Below are 17,864 nucleotides of genomic sequence, written 5' to 3' on the forward strand. Positions count from 1 at the left end.
AGATGAGTTCGAACATGGGTCATCTCGGAAGAAAGACTAGGTCTGAGGAGCTTTAAATTGAAAAAACTTGTTAACACTCTAGCGGTCTTATAATTGCCTTAATCATTAACAAACTTGGTCAGGAGGCTTGTCTTGCTAATAACACAGATGAGTTCGAACATGGGTCATCTCGAATGAAAACCTAGGTCACAGGAGCTAAAAAAAAACCTTGTCAACACTCTAGTGGTCACATTTTTGCCTCAATCATCATCAAACTTAATCAGGATGCTTGTCTAGTTGTAGCTCAAATGAGTTTGAACATGGGTCATCTCGGATAAAAAACTAGGTATCAGGACATAAAAAAAGAAAAACCTCGTTAACACTCTAGCGGTCACATCTTTACCTCAATCATCATCAAACTTGGTCAGGATGCTCGTCTAGGTGATAGCTTATATGAGTTTGGAAATGGGTCATCTCGGATGATAAACTAGGTCAAAGAAATGAAAATAGAAAAACCTTGTTTACATTCTAGCAGTCACATTCTGCCTCAATCATCATTAAACTTGGCCAGGATGCTTATCTAGTTAATAACTCAATTGAGTTTGAACATGGGTCATCTCGGATGCTTTGTTAACACTCTAGTGGTCACATTTTTGCCTCAATCATCATCAAACTTAGTCAGGATGCTTGTCTTGTAATAGCTCAGATGCGTTCGAACATGGGTGATCTCGGATGAAAAACTAGGTCACAGGAGCTTAAAAAATAAAAACCTTGTTAATACTCTAGCGGTCATATTATTGCCTTAATCATTATCAAACTTGGTCAGGAGGCTTGTCTAGGTGATAGCACAGATGAGTTCGAACATGGGTCATCTTGGATGAAAACCTAGGTCACAGGAGCTAAAATAGAAAAACATTGTTAACACTCTAACGGTCACATTTTTGCCTCTATCATCATCAAACTTGACCAGGATGCTTATCAAGTTGATAGCTCGGATGAATTCGAACATGGCTTATCTCGAATGAAAAACTAGGTCACAGGAGCTAAAAATAGGAAAACCTTGCTAACACTCTAGCGGTCACATTTTTGCCACAATCATCATAAAACTTAGTCAGGATCCTTGTTTAGGTAATTGCATGGATTATTAAGAACATGGGTCATCTCGAATGAAAAACTAGGTCAAAGGAGCTAAAAATATAGTAATATAGAAAAACCTTTATAACATTCTAGTGGTAACATTTTTGACACAATTATCATCAAACTTATTCAGGCTGCTTGTTTAGGTCATTGTTCAGATGAATTTGAAGATGGGTTATCTTGGATGAAAAACAAGGTCACCGGAGTTAAAAAAAAGAAAAATCTCTTTAACACTCTAGTGGCTTCTGTTTTGATCAAATCATCCTGTTTATTGGTCTGAAAGTTTTTTTATGATTTTTAGGTCAAGATCGAACCTGGGTCAACTCGGATGAAAAAGTAAAATACACCGCCCAAGTATGGAAAAACCTTGCAAACACTCTAGTGGTCACATTTTTTGACTCAATTATCATCAAACTTGATCAGGATGCTTGTCTAGGTCATTGCTGAAATTAATTTGAAAATTGATCACCTGGCATGAAAAACTAGGTCACCGGAGCTAAAAATAGAAAAATCTTGTAAACACTCTATTGGCTACTGTTTTGATTCAGGTATCCTGGAAATTGGTTTGAAAGTTTGTTTTGATGATTTCTAGGTCAAATTTGAATATGGGTCATCTGGGTAAAAAAATAGGTCACACTGCTCAAATATGGATAATCCTTGTTAACACTCAAGTGGTCACATTTTTGGCTCACCTGTCATGACACTTGGTCAGAATGCTTGTCTAGGTTATTGTTCGGATGAGTTCGATTGGTCAGGTGAGCGATCTAGGGCCATCATGGCCCTCTTGTTTATTTTTAGCTACCGTAACGATATAATATATATGAGAGTAAACGTCCATTAGTATTCACTGAATAACTATCATTGCTACCCTTATTCATTTTATTTATAAATAGTAATATGATTATAGATGTTCATGTACTGTTGAAAATTATTTTTTTCGGAACCGTTGTAAACATAACATGGATCAGTGCACTTCAGAAAAGGTAAGTCATGTGAATATGGATAGTATACTATATGCAGGGAGACATTGTAGTGTAATGGTAGTACACTGGTCTACCACATATACTGGTGCGAGTTCAAATTCCAGCATTTCAATTTTTTTTAATATATTTTTTCAATGCATGGGTACTTCTCAAATGTGTGTCATGCATATAAATAACACGATAAACAAACTTCCATCCGGCAATTTACGTAAACCATTACAGTCTCGAAAAGACGAATAATATTATCTTAATTATAAGTAAAAGTTATAAGAATCAATCATTTCACCAAATACGAGATTATGACATGTTTAATACAATTCATGGGCTTTTGTGCTAAAAGTGACATAATGGCTTACAACGAAAATCAACTATTTTCGCGAGCCCTAAGCTGTTTGGTTGATGTTGATGTTATGGTGCTGTTAGAGGGACGTCATCACATGTTTGTACTTGATTCCATTAGAAACATGTCATTGCAAAAATGTGATAATATGAGGTGCATTGTCTATTACCGCGACAGTGTTTGCTGGAAGATAAGGGATTGGCTTTTGATTAAGCCACTTGAAGAAAACCTCGCGTGGTAATTTCCTATTGAGACTGGAGACGAACACGCCAGCGCCAGCGAAATTGAGAGTGCGACAGAGGTTGGAGGCATTGTTTAAATTGTTGAATTAAACTGAATTGTAACGTGTCATATACGCTTTAGCATCCTCGTGAATAAAATCATGGAACAAATATATACATTTAAGTTAAATAGAAAGTACAAAAAAAAACATAGTAAAATACAAAAGGTATTACCCCCTTATGGGATTTGAACTTACAAACTTCCGAATGCAAAAAAAAGCAATACAATCACTACACTATCAGGCCAGATAATATTCAATCACCCGTTTTCCTGGTAATGTGTTTTCGTTCATGGCTTTTTCCTGCCACCCCTATGTACTTATTAATATAAGATGTCCCATTCTCGATCAAGTTTGAATCGACAGTATATACTTGCTTGTGATTACTTGTACTGTTGTTAAATGTTTATATAAAGTATTTTTCTTATATAATTATTGTTATAATTGTGACTAATTAGTTCTTATTCTGCAGATAATATAAATACGAGATGAAGTTTTGGTTTTCTTTCAGTACATTTATATGTAATAATCTTGAACTCAAGATATTATTATTTGATTTTATGTTACTTTTGACCGAAAAGAAAGAAAGAAAAGAATTCAGATTCCCTTTAGGGAATTTTATTCTATCCAGCTAGCTGACAGAACATCGATGGTTATACACAGGTCTACTGCCACCAGTACAACTTTACACTTACCAACAACTTCCATATAGTTTTCTTTTGTGGTTTTTTATCATATATGATAAATTACTATCCACATACAATCTGGCTAAAGTATAGATCTACTTATTTCTTACATGTAGATCTTCTTACCGCCGTATATGTTTCGCCTTCTCTGTGATTCCGATTCCCCGAGAAAGGTATTTTAGCCATGCAAACAAACCGTTTTTTACAGAATGATATTACATGAAGTATCAAAATATCATTGTCTGTTGAAGTAAAACAATTTTGTTAATTTTTGTGAGAACAAAAATACTTTTATTTCAAACAAATTAACTGGAAATAATAGACTCAATTAATACTGGGGAAGATTGCTTTGCTAGTTTACAAGGCAGCTATATGGACAAAACCAATGTTGTTCTCGAAATCGTGAAAATTGTCAACTCAGTATCGCTTTCAAAATTATGCGAGTTCGCCGATGATTGGCTGTTTATGAAGATCAAGAGAAGGTTACGAGCTTTGGTGACTGTCTTATCCTAATGTATAGCGTTATTTAAGAGCTGATTTTTAATCAATTTGAATCAAAAATATTTGTATATGTTATTACAGTCCTTCAGTTATGGATCAATTTATTTTACATGTTTGTAAAAACAATTAAACAAAACCTGTACAAGGTTTCAACGATGGGGGGCAGCCATCGTTTCTACATGTAACAAAACCCTTGTATGTTTGTAATTTTGAAAATGAACAGGATAGGATAACTCAAAATATTCATTTTGGTATCAATGTGGAAGACAGGAAAAAATTAATTATGTGTTCTTTATAATGATATTCAATTCATTATTTTTTTATTAAGAAGAATGCTATACAATGTAGAATTTATTTAAATTTTCAGGTGAAGGTAAAGTTGATGAATTTATGTGCAGGAATTTATCAATTTCACATTTCCTGGAAACTTAATCAAATCAACATGGTAACGCATTATTCATTTTCCATATTCTATGCAGGGCTAACAAAACATTAATGATAACACAATATTACACATTTATTGAAAATTTAATTCGGCGACATGCACTTCTAGGAAGTAGCCATAAAGCGATGTTGACTGCATCGTTTACTTTGATATATTTTTCAATATTTGAATTATAAATATAAATCATGTTCCAGGCAAATATTTGTTGATTCAATGTTACAAAAATTTCCACTGTAGGTCTTTTACTTTTCTTGTAATGCTTGCTAAAATGTTCTATGCGACAATAGTTTGATGAAAATATGCGGTAACATTGTGTCACATTTTTGCAAGCATACCGGTCAAGAACAAGAGCTACATATGAAAACATAGTACCATTGGAATCTGCAAATATTTTTCTGGAACATCGTATATGTTCACTACTCAGACATTGAAAGATAAACGACAAATAGCGTGTTACAACAAAGTGAGTGAATACGGGACATTTTTAACATTCGGTCACCATTTATGGCTACGCCAACGTTATTTTGCTACACAAATTGACTCTATTTTACAGCTCGGGAAATCTAGAACACTTGTACGATATACGCACGATGTAAAAAAGAATGCTTACACGCCAAATGAATCTAGATATGACATCAATAAACTAAACAACGTAAGGAATTTAACTTCTCCGTGGTTAAATATTCAACATCGAGTCTCTTCCCTTTACGATTAGCATTGATGTTAATGCTTCTTGCAATGTAGTAAGATGATGTATGGTTTAAATGCCTCGTAATTAATCGCTCAGCTCTATCGGCATTCGTGATTATATTTCTTGCGTACTTAAACTGTACATTGTGCAAAAACAAAGCATGTAACATTATAATAAATATTTTGTAAACAAAATTATTTAAATAACTACATTAATATTTCAAGACGAAAGTATTTAAGCATTAATCTATGAAAGGGAGATTATTCAGAAAGGAAACTAAACAGTAATGACAATTGGTAGTGGCTCTTGTTTTTGTTAAGATTTCATGAATTCAAGTAAAGTAGTTTAATGTTTAAATCAAGCACAGTCTTAACATTACTGATTCTATATTAAAATATGCATTTCATTAAGTATGACACTGTCATATGTCATTGTTAATGAAATCCAATCATGTTATAGCTTCCATTTATCAGTTAAATGGCTTTCTTTGTGTTAGAAAGTAAAAAGATGAAAAATTATTCAATTACAAATGTAATGACAGAAGATTTGATTGTACTGACCCTTGTGTCTGTGTATATTAATGAGTAGTGTTAGGGTAAATAAAACACATACAATATCAAAACCTTATAACAAAAATGTTGTTAATTATACAATGCTTTATAAGTTACGATATAATTGATAAGAAAGTATATGTTTTATTTTTATTCACTGAACCGCAATCATTGCTTCCCCTACACAATTTATTTATAAGTAATAATCTCATTAGATGAATGAAGAATAGATATATGTCCATGTATGATTTTATACTTGTTTGTGGTTGTATAGTTTCCTTATATTCTTATTGTTATTAGTGTGAGTAATTAGTTGTTTTTACTATGCAGATGATTTTAATGCAAGATGTATTTTAGTTTTCTATAAATGTTTGTACATTTATATGTTAACATCTTGAGTAAAAGATTTTATTATCGCATTTTTTATGTTGCTTTTGATGAACGGAATGACGAAAGAAGTAAAGAACCTATCCAGCTAGCTTACAAAATGTTCTTGGTTCTACACAGGTTTACTACCTCCAGTAAAACTTCACACCTATCAACAACTTCCATATATATTTTTTGCTGTTTGTTGCCAGATATAATACGAATCACTATAAACATATTATGTGTTCTATGACAGACTTTCAGTCATGGATCAATTCATGTTAATGTGTCGATGTTTGTAAAAACAAACCAAACATTCAAAAACCTTCACTCATGTACTCCTTTTGGGTGCATCCGTCGTTGCTACAAATTACAATACAATTGTATGTGTGTAAATGTGAAATGTATAAAAATGGATGAGTCAAAATATCCATTATGGTATGAAATATGGAAGACAGGAGTATTTATATGTACTTTATAATGCATTTCAGTTCAATATTTTTACGTTAATAACCGAGCAATGGTTCATTCCGTTCCGTTTTTAATCCTGTTTAAGTCGATTTTTGTTTTCTGAATCCCGTTTTACTAGTTCATGTCATGAAACAGTGTACATAATAGCTATAATATAACAATGCACTATTATACATGTTGTATGACCGAATGAACAGTGTACCGATATTTTACTGATTCTAAAACTTTTGAACCGGTATGACTAAATGAAGGAGTTTTCTGATGGCGCAAATGGCACACATTTTTCTCAAGTTTGATTTTGTTGAAATATTGTCGTTGGAAGCATGTAGCTGTAGAGACTTTACGTTTTTATGTTAATCTGGGACATAAAATTGTTTGATTAACATACTTAATGCCGGTTTTGGGAAACCCCTGATGTAGAGGAAATATTTGTATGTAATTTCTAAAACATAAATCGAAAATTTGATTATTGAATTGACAAGAAACTTTTGTTTTGATACCATATTGAATTTTTATCATAAATATTTTATTCAAATTTAGTTCGATAACATATTTAACATAGATCTTTTCCTTTGTAGATAAAAAAACCTGATGCTCCAATAAAGTGCCCATTTCTCAGGCATATAATCTTTCAAGACATTAAAAAATGAAGTGTAAAAAAAAATTCCGTTTATGATACTATACAGTATTTAAAATATATATTAAATTCTATTTTGTTAAATAATTGTAATTCATAAACATTCAGTGTGCCTTCTAAACAAATCTTCCACAGCTGCAAAAATACCTCTCGCATTCTTCATTTTAAAGAATCAAGCTTGCCTTAATAAAAATAATGCTATACCATGCAGATTTCATTTACATTTTCTAGGGAACGCAAAGTTGATGAATGTTTATAACAACAATTCAAAAGAAATTCATCAACTTCTTGTTTTCTGAAATCTTTGATCAAATTTACATGCTAAAGCATTCTTCGATTTTCCGCTTACAAAACATTTATGATAACACAGTATTAACACCTTTGTTGGCACTTACATTCGGTGGCTTGCACTAATCGGAAGTATCAATAAAGCAATAATTACCGAATCCTGTATTTAAAATGTTTTGCTTATTTTTCATTATATCTTTCAATGTTTGAGTTAAAAATATAGGCCATATTCCAGACAAATATTTGTTTTTCCAATGGTACAAAATTTTCCACTGTATCTCTTTTACATTTCTTGTAATGCTTGCAAATATTTTCTATGCGACAAGATTTTGTTGAAAATATGCGGTTAAATTGTGAAATATTTTTCTGCAAGCATATCGGTAAAAGTACTAGGGCTACATATTAAAAAAATTGTATCATTTTAATTGACATACATTTTCTTGGAACATCGTATATTCTCACTATTCAGTCATTGAAAGATTTGACAACGAGCTCAGCCATATGTAGTGACCCAATGTTACATATATGACACAGTCTATTAGAACACGCTACACGTTTCACCCCTAGTTTACAGATAGCGGTTAAGTAAACATGTACAATATATGCACATGCTTACACGTCATATGAATTTTGATATGACGTCAACTAGCTAAACAACGTACGGAATTGAATTTTTTTTTCCGCACAATGTGGTTTAAAATCAAAATCGACTCATCACGAAAAGCATTGGTGTTAATGTTTCTTTCGTTGTAGAAAAATAATGTATGGATTCTCGTTAAAATGTTTGTAATGAATAGCTGTACTTTATGCGACAACAAAACTCCCACCACTAAATCTTTTTCTAAATAAAATCTTTTTAATCTATTTTCATTTATGTTTCAAGACAAAAGTATGTAAGCATAGATTTATGAAAGGGAGATTATTCAGAAAGGAATCTAGACAGTTACAGTTTTGGGTATTGGTCCTCGTTAAGATAAAAATTTTGATGAACTCAAGTTTCTTTTTTCTGATACATTCTAGAATAAACTTTAGTGAAATATATTAATCAATTACAATCCTAACATTTATTTTTCTGCTTTTTGTTTGCATATCAGCTCTTTGTAGTATAATATGACACAGCAAAGTCCAGCAGTCTGAAGAACGCAGCCTCAGATTAATTGAAGTTAATGGTCTATAATGGAATGTCTGAAATGATATACATGTACATGATCCGGTATTACATATAATTATTCAAATAGCACATGCTAAATTGTTCTAGAACAAATTGTCATTATTCAACATATTTGAATGTTTATACTTAATGAAGGAAAACTTTATCACCATTTTTTTCAATAAATATTTTATAAGAATATCCACATGATGCATTTCATTTTTCAACAATTTTTCAAATACTTATGGAAGCTGTGCCCATTGTAGACCAATCGACTTTAAGGCCACACAAAACTACTGGAGAGTAACCCAACAGACCAACAACGAAATGAATTGATGGGACAGACACATAGATAAAGGGTACAGTATTAAGAAGAAGTAACAGCTAAATAAGCATTAAAGGGTTATAAATCTATATCTTATGAAATATTTTTATAAAATGATAAACAGTCAAATTATATTGGTTCCATTATCATATGGTTGATTCCCGAAAAAGTTGTAACATAGAATGTCTCTGTTATTTAACACAGATGAATATTGTACGTAAACTCAATAGATTGTTCCGAAACAAAATATTATTTGCTATTTTAAGTAGAGTTTCATTCGTTTAGCAGTGATTTTATGCATGCGTCATTCCCTTTTAAGGCAATTATCTACCATGTTTATTTCATACAAGCATTTTGGAAGTATTTTTGTTTAATTCAAAGAAAAAATTTTGCAGCAAATATAAAGCTTTATACATCTTAAAGGGCTGTGACTTTGGGACAATTTACTGAACAAGAACATGATAAATACGTTCGCATCGTCTCTAAGTATTGCTAATTCCTATGACATATCAATCCTAATTTGCTATTTATTGCTGGAACACATGTTGCATACTTTAAAAACATTTCAAATTAAAATTTTAAGTGCTATTTCAACCATACACATTGATTTGGCCGGTCACCGGTTGAAAGAAATGGCTTTGTTTTAGTTTTTTACCGATTCTAAATTGTTTTAATGCTAAAACCAGATGTACAATAACTTCTGTTTTTAGGCATTATAGTTTTTATCAAATGAGTTTTAATATTGTCATCATCTAAAGCTCGTCAAAATGTAGTTAGGCCAGTGGCGGAAACGGATATTTGCATTTACCACTACAATGCACGAACGAGCTCATTTAAATTGAGCCTGAAACATTTTCGATTTTGCCGTTTTGACGATCTCATGGGATTTCGTGTCAATACACATTACTATTTTATTACATTGAAAACCTTTTTAACTATTGTGTTCCCTAATTGCAATTATACTGAATATTGCCGTTTAATTGCTTGCAATTTATTATATTAAAGGTGGAATTATTGGACATAAGCGCAAGCTATATATGCCGTTTTATTGAATGGCACAAACATGTCACATTGACGATTCCATGATAACCGCCATATGAACAGATCTGCGGATGTTTCAAAATTCAAAAGTTTACCAGTTCACGTTAAATGTCAAATAGGGGCATGAACGGTAGCTTATACTTACCACATTCATTTTAATTTTTTGCCCAACTGGACTTTCTTTAGGAATTCTGTTTTACTCGTTTCTGTATATGGTGGTCACAAATTATTTTCGTAATGAAAATACAAACTTTTAATAAAATCGTGAAACGGCTAATGAAACAATAATCAAAAGCAATAGTTTATCATGATAGTAATAAAGTAATTTATTTGGGCATTTTTGCAAAAATATTCAATATGAAAACATGAAAAAATATAACTTATTATCAGAAGGTTTAATAAATACCTAACATCTGTATGAAAATACCTAACATCTTATATCAACTATCTATGTTTCAAAGGCGGTGCAACATCTTCTGATGTCTTTTATTTTCAGAAATAGTTACTTAGTGTGTCGGCAAATGTAGGCGTCGATTCATAATAAATCGTATCTTCATCTCTTATTAATGCCGATAGGCCATTCCATTCGGAATTCAACTTATCCGCTTGTGTACACAAAGTGGTTGAATTTGATGTTAATCCACTGCATATGGAATTTGCTGTTTGGTTGCAAAGCATTTGACTTTGATTCTGGGAGTTTATCTGAAAACTACCCGATAAAGCTTTTGCTTGCGATGGTTTGTCTTCATTTCCGTCAAAATTTTTTGCGAGATTGTTAGCTGGTTGCACTTCTAAAAACTGAAATGTATACCATCTGCTTTTAGAATGATAACTTAACAGACCGTTTAAATCTAAAAAGCATGATGACTGAAAGTTTATACAGGAAGGGAACTTTATTTTTTTTTTTAAATTGTTAACAAAATGATTTATTCATTATGCCAGTTTATCAGTTCGGTTTATTTTTATATTCAAGTTTATTCGAGTTTTCGTTTTACGTTTTCGTAAAAAGTAACAAAGATAACCTTTTTGTTGTTAGTATTTAGCAAAATAAAATCTATTCAATAGTAAGTTTAAAGTTAAGAAATAAATTGTTCTTTAATTCGATATTGATGAGAGACAAATATTTAAATGTTAACCTCTAATCGTTCGGCCATTCTTCGGGTCTCGATATCGAGATATTGGATCTTGCTCTCCAAATGTTTCAATAGTTCTTGATCCCTTTGTAACTTTTTCATGTATTCCACAACTTCCCTCAAAATAGTCCCCTTCTTGTTACATGATGTCCTGTATGGAAATGGAAAATAAAAGAAACAAGATCGCAAGAAAACAGCTTATGTTTACTCTACACTAAAGGAAATAACATCAAACACCACAGTTCAAATTTATATTATATATATTCTCTTGAGAATCGTTCCAAATTCTTTAAAACAGAGCGCTATGGCGACCCTTATTTGCTTTTCACATTTAATTGCTTAAATTACTTCAAACATTTATTAATTTTTACACAGTTAATTAAAATCCATACAAAAACTTGACTTATACAGGATTGCGTTGTTTTCCATGGATTGGACATTGTGCTCCGGGTTTGACGCACGATTATTTGTTTACAGTCTTTGGATATCAACTTTGGTTTGACCATCATCAAACTTTGTTTAAAAAAATCATACTATGATACTTTAATCTAGTTTTTAAACTCATATTGTGTCAAAACGTAAGCAACATGGTCAATTAAAGGAATGAACTTGTTAACATTCTAAAGATAGTGATGTTTTATAATTTGTATTCTTCATCAAACATTGTCAGAATATTTGTCGCTTTTGTTTATTGAAAAGGTTAAAATATGGATTATCTTGGATGAAAAACAGGAAAGAAAGTGAAATCCATGAAAGAAAAGAGAGTCTAGGTGCACTCTCAGTAGTTTGATTGGTCATAACTAAAGTGTATTTATTGCGTTGTGTAGTTTTTGTGTGTTAAAGGATGACGTTAAAAGTTTTTTTTTTGTGTTCTCCAGGAACTCATTTGTTGGCAGAAGGACTAGAGATGTACTATCCACCAGCAGTCAGGAGTTTTTAAAATGGTGGATTTAATCAGGGTTACAACAGAACGAAGATTTTTGAAACAAGTAGATGGCTAACATAATATATTTTGGGCCTCATTTGACTAAGATAGTGTTGATGATTAAAGTTGAAGACAGTATATAATTCATCAAGAACAGTGGAATCGAGAATTAAGCCTCAAATGTGAATGATTTACTATAGAACAATCAGTACGAAAATTCAGCAGGCCGACACCAGATCTCCCTCCAAGAGTTAAGATCATTATGTGTCATATGAAATTTACTGCGTACTGCGTTGTTGAAACCGTATAACCAAGCTAAAAAAGGGGTAAAACAATTCATTTACCTACCGATCAATAGAGTCCGGTAGCATATTTCCAAGCTCCGTGATTTTGGCATTAATGTACGTCCTCCTTTTCTTCTCAACTAAATTAAATAATTAAGAAGCTAACTAGATAATATGTGTTCTCATCAATACAATATTCTTTAAGATTTTTTATAATTATATAAGACCAAAAGCAAATATTTTATAAATTGATTGCTTGTTTTAACAATTTAAATCAAACATTATCACGTTTGATTACTTTTAGCTTCATGAAACATAGTCAGGTAAGACAAAATCCTGGCATTTCCATCATATCATGACATAGAAAGATTATAAAATAAAAATATGAAAGTAGAGAACTGCTTTTTACTTTTATTATGTGTTTCCTTTCGTTGTCTTTCCCGATCCCATCGAAATGCATCTCTTGCAATCATAAATGACCTCGGTGGAATGTAATGATCCTTTCTTTTAGTAAGCTTACTTGCAGCATCAGCTTCCTCTGTTTGAAGAAACATCTCGCTTTGATCTGTTGTTACCTGAAAAATAAATTTAAATTACTTTTTAATACTTGTAAATGTATGATGCTTAAGTGTAATTTCTTAATATAACTGTCCAAAATACAAATTCCAAGGTATCAGTTATCTTCTTCTAGATGGTAAAATAAATTTCCCTCGAGGAAATATTTTGCTTTATAACTCTTCTTTATTCTACAAGTATTGTCCTGCATTACATATTTTAAAATTTTAGATATTTGTTTATCTTTTAATATATTTTAGGTCGGATTTTGTTTGAGTTAATTTACTCATCTGAGGCATGCTGCTTTCAGTATATATAAATCGGTAATTATTTATTTCAAAATTGAATACTTGTTAATGTTATATTTTACAAGAGTATGATTTATAATCAAACAGACAACAAACTGTCTGTGAACTTTTATAAAGTTATGCATTTATATTTTATTATCATTATTTCATTTATTTTTTTTTTCAATTTACAATTAGTAATTGTTTTAATTGATTAGTTTCTTTATTTATTAACTCAGTGATTTCTTGTCCCCCCAAAAAAGTAATAAAATTTGCATGTTTGTAATATATTAATGTTTACTTTATAGAGTTAAATGATAAATTAATCGATGATCGGGAAGTAAGAAATCGAAACCTTGAAAATATCACATAACAACATTTGCAAATGTTTCAATATATTTACTTTACCTTTAAAGTATTTAATATCTCATTGCGAAATACTTGAATCTGCGATTGCAAAAAATTCTCAAATTCTCCAAAGATAGGACAATTTCTTCGAAATTCATCGGTGTGATAAAAGTTATAAAACTCTTTATGTTGGTACAAAAACCTTTCGTCTTCAGTGCCAGCAAAAACATCTCCTTGTAAATTCCCTCCAAATTTTCTTTCCATATTTGAGAGCCAATTACAAAACTGGACATTTCCAAGTCAATAAGACAGACAAGTTGCAGCAGCTTGCTTAAATAATGCTGCTTGTCAACACGTAATGATTTGCACATCTAATCACAAATTTTAAAGTAAAAACTATCCTGTAAACGTCTTTAAACTTTACGTGCGGTTGATTTATGAAATTTCCATGCTAACAAAGTCGTAATGATTATTTTCACATTTTTTTAAACCAAGAAATGCAATGAAAAGATACTTTCTTAAGTCCATTTGTCAAATAAAATATATTAATTGGACAGATTTCCTTACGATTATGCTGATAATACAAACTAAAATCAGGTTTTAAAATAAGATTTCGAATTTTGAAATGACAGAGAGAAAACAATAATACACTTTAGTCTATTAAAACTGTCTGCAACAAGGCTAAATATTTCAATAAACGATTGAATCGTGTATTTGTAAAAAGCCAGAAACTATCGTTATATCAATGTAATTTAAGGACGAATTTACTTGCTGATGAAAATTAATACATAATGATATCTTTTTAATGATATATCTATTTTTATAATATAAATATTTTAATTGACAATACATTCATTTCATTTAAGATATTATAAGTATTGTGCCAGTCTGCCAGACATTCTCGCCTGTCTTTCGCTAATTTTCTTGTTTCGCAGTTGGAATATTGCTACAATGTTTAAATACATTACTGTTATTTGTTTTATTTACCGGTAAAAACAATTCACAATGTATTATTTCAACTTCAAGATTTCTAAAGTAATTCACATAATTAACTTTTTTCTTTTGTGTCCTGGTCATTTAACAACGAAAACTTATAATATTTTAGAAAGACATTTCATTCCTTTCCAACGAACTAATATTAAAAAAAATCAATAAAGTTCATGAGAAAGCAACAAACATCTGTTGTCGTTTGAAATGGATAAATGCATAAATACTTTATAAGTCAAAACATGTAACAGAGAAATTATAAATAATTCATTTACGACGGCAAAATTAAAACAGAATACAGGGCATCTTTTTCGCAACAAATTGTTTACAATGGTACTGTGCAAATAATAAACATACAGGCAATTAAAATGGAAATTATTTATATATCAAACCCATAAATAGCACATTTAAAAGATGTATTTTTTCTAATTCAACAATTAAAACTGTAGTTCAGTAATCACTCTCAAGTCGTCACGATTAGGAGGCATGATTTCCTAGTTTGGTAAGAAACGGGTAATTCAGCAAAAAGATAATGTAACCAAATTGGTTTGTTTGTTTGTTTTTACGCCTTTTCCCAACAGTATTTCAGTCATATAGGCGGATAGTTTCCTATCCATCGTTCCTGGAGAGTTACACCAGTACTAGACAACCTTCGCCCGGGCTAAACTAACAAAGCATCTCCCGGGGATCGAACCCACGCCAGAAAGGTAACTAGATTAGAAGTCATCGACTCTAACCCTTCGGCCACGGAGGCGGTATAACCAAACTGGTACATACAAAAACTATATCATTTAGTTCTAATGTTTAAAAATGATTCAAGATAGGATTCAATATTTCTCTATCAGTTTTAGTGTAAATATATAAATCCAAAATATCAATTTAAAATTCTGTTTCAGCATATTCAGAAATTTAAGCAAAACTTTATAAATTCTAGACTTACTTACTGAACGTTGTTCATATACGTAATTCGTGGATAGAATATGTGTAATATCAGTACATAGTGAATATATATTTAGCTTTTCGTACGTAAAATGTCTGCTTTTAAATTGTGCAATTAACTTAATAGTGTCTTGTTTTCGACCATACTCGCAGCTGGTGTTTTCTGCATAAATTTACTTAAAAAATATGTCGAAAGAGTTGATATCTTAATTATATTCGTAGTTGATAAAGATATATGTAGAAAAAACAAACATCTGTTTTCGCTATTTACTGAACATCAAATACATTATTTTAAAGAGTCAGTAATATTCTTTATGAGATCCATCAATGTATGAAGTTCCAAGTTAATATCTCTTAAACTTCTTCCATTAGATTATAAAAAGGTAAATATGAAAAATTGGTAAAAAATCCAAAACAATATAAAAGAGAGTTATGATTTCAAAACAGTGTGTTCTCATAAATGAGATAAATACCGCTAAAATATTCCAAATTGATAAGTCAAATACTTTATATTATACCCTAAACTAAAATTTAGTATGACAAAATCTAATAGGACAATGACTCCAATGGTATGCAAAACGGAGTCACTCTAATATACTTGTGCCCACACTTGATCTATCAGTTTCAATTAATACATGCTATGTTATTTTATTTACGCCAAATACAACAAGAAATGTCAGACGACACATATGCGCCCTTTCTAGCCCTTGACTCATACTTTTGGTAATTTTGTTATAGAAACTTGCGCCAAAAATGGGTACATAGAAGTGTTAATAATGACCAACTAGTTACAATCAATCAATCAATTTGTGATATATATATATATAGACATTGACCTTTAAACAAGTGACCCCATTATGACCAATCAATGTGTGAAATATGAAGACTTTGTGATAAAACGTTTTCAAGGTAAAGAGCGAAAACTATTCTGACATTTAAGGCACCTGTAACTTTGACCTTTGACCTAATTATCCCAAAATCAATAGTAGTCATCCACTATTTATGACTAATAGAGACTTAAAATATGAATACTTTGTGATAAATATCTTTCAGGATAATTAGCGGAAACCATTCTAAAATTCAAGGACCCTGTGACTTTGACCTATTTACCAAAGTTAACCGAATTCATCTACTTCATATGAACAAGTTATATGTGAAACATGAATACTTTTAAATAAAAGCTATCCAGATAATGAGCGGAAAACAAAATCTAACATTCAAGGCCAGTGTGCCCTTGACCTTTAACCTTGTGACCTTGTACTTTGAAGAAATGATTCCATATTCAATAGGGGTCATCTACTAAATATGATCAATCAATATTTTAAATATGAAGACTTTGTGATACATAGCTTTCAAGATAATGAGCGGAAACCATTCTTACATATTAGGCCCCTGTGACCTTGACCTTTGACCTTATGACACCAAACTCAAGAGATGTCATCTACTTGTTATGATCAATCAGTATGTGAAATATAAAGACTTTGTGGTAAACCATTCTGACATTAAAGGCCACTGTGAGCTTGACCTCTGACATAGTTATTCCAAAATCATTAGAGGTCATCAACTGCATATGATCAATCAGTGTATGAAATATGAAGAGTTTGTGGTAAATAGTTTTTAAGATAATCAGCGGAAACCATGTGGTCTACAGACGGACAGACTGATCGACCGACAGACAAACAGACCGACCAACATAATTAAAACAATATACCCCTTTTTTCGAAGGGGGGGGGGGGCTTAAAAATAGAAAAAATGCAAAAGTGTATAATTCAAAATTTTGCAAATTCTTTAAGATTCTTAGACAGCACTCCTTCTCGTTGAGATGAAAACCACATGTGTGATTTCAGGTTCAAAGTTTTGTGTTACATTCAATTCCGTGACGAACAATTTCGAGACAGACGCCGGACAGACGAACAGACAAACTTTTTTAAACGTAACAGTACTTAAAGAAACTCCACTGAGGTCCAAAGGCCTAAAATCAAAAATTGAAAATCTACAAATATCAATACAAACACTTTAAATGGAAACAAATTGTAATGGATAAAAAGAGTTATATTCAAAAATGAGTTTTAATGTGATTCTTATCGAGATTTGCGTGTCAAACTAAACGTGATTTTTCAGGAAAAACGAGTAGAGTGTATGATCTGCAAATTTGCTAGCAAATAATTGGTCCATACCATCACCATTTCATACAAAAATCTTGAAAAGATATTTCCATTTCTTTCATGTCATTTAAGTCAGTGGAGTCCCTTGAATGTTTGACCAATCCATTGTAGCCACATAAAAAAAATTCACATAACAGTAAACGAAATAAATGATATTGAACAAAATATTCAGTTACCTGTTGTTTCTGTAGTCGCAAATGTATTCTTATGTAAGTACGGAAACACCGACAGACGGACAAACAATGACATATCTATATATAAAGGGCTAAACTAGTTATCTTATGAGAGAGGGGAAATATTTAAATAGTGGTTTCCGGGGGACCTGTATTTGTTTCTAACTGCCAGTTTGAAACGGACCTACTACCTTGAT

The 17,864-nt window shown here is 31.3% G+C and overlaps 1 protein-coding gene and 1 long non-coding RNA gene across 2 annotated transcripts in view; one reads left to right on the top strand and one right to left on the bottom strand.

The window, feature by feature from the left end:
- The window catches only part of LOC132729099 (uncharacterized), a 290,758-nt gene that overhangs the window by 246,189 nt on the left and 26,705 nt on the right, over window positions 1-17,864 (top strand). The window lies entirely within an intron of this gene.
- On the bottom strand, window positions 10,238-13,686 carry LOC132729101 (transcription factor EC-like). Its single transcript, XM_060714842.1, has 5 exons — window positions 13,464-13,686; window positions 12,623-12,788; window positions 12,278-12,353; window positions 11,008-11,155; window positions 10,238-10,669 (listed from the first exon to the last, which is right to left on the bottom strand). The coding sequence occupies exons 1-5, from the start codon at window positions 13,665-13,667 to the stop codon at window positions 10,364-10,366; spliced, it is 900 nt and encodes a 299-aa protein (XP_060570825.1). The 5' UTR covers window positions 13,668-13,686; the 3' UTR covers window positions 10,238-10,363.

Source organism: Ruditapes philippinarum, unplaced genomic scaffold (assembly GCF_026571515.1).
Source record: "Ruditapes philippinarum isolate M1 unplaced genomic scaffold, ASM2657151v2 ctg658_1_1_1_1, whole genome shotgun sequence".
Classification (NCBI taxonomy): Eukaryota; Metazoa; Mollusca; class Bivalvia; order Venerida; family Veneridae; genus Ruditapes; species Ruditapes philippinarum.

What these genes read in the sequence shown, in the direction of transcription:
- LOC132729101 (XM_060714842.1), bottom strand. Translation starts at nt 13,667, where the DNA reads ATGGAAAGAAAATTTGGAGGGAATTTACAAGGAGATGTTTTTGCTGGC. An exon ending in CTACCGGACTCTATTGATCG is followed by an intron (nt 11,156 to 12,277) that starts GTAGGTAAATGA and finishes ATTTCCATACAG; the next exon opens with GACATCATGTAACAAGAAGG. An exon ending in GAATGGCCGAACGATTAGAG is followed by an intron (nt 10,670 to 11,007) that starts GTTAACATTTAA and finishes TATACATTTCAG; the next exon opens with TTTTTAGAAGTGCAACCAGC.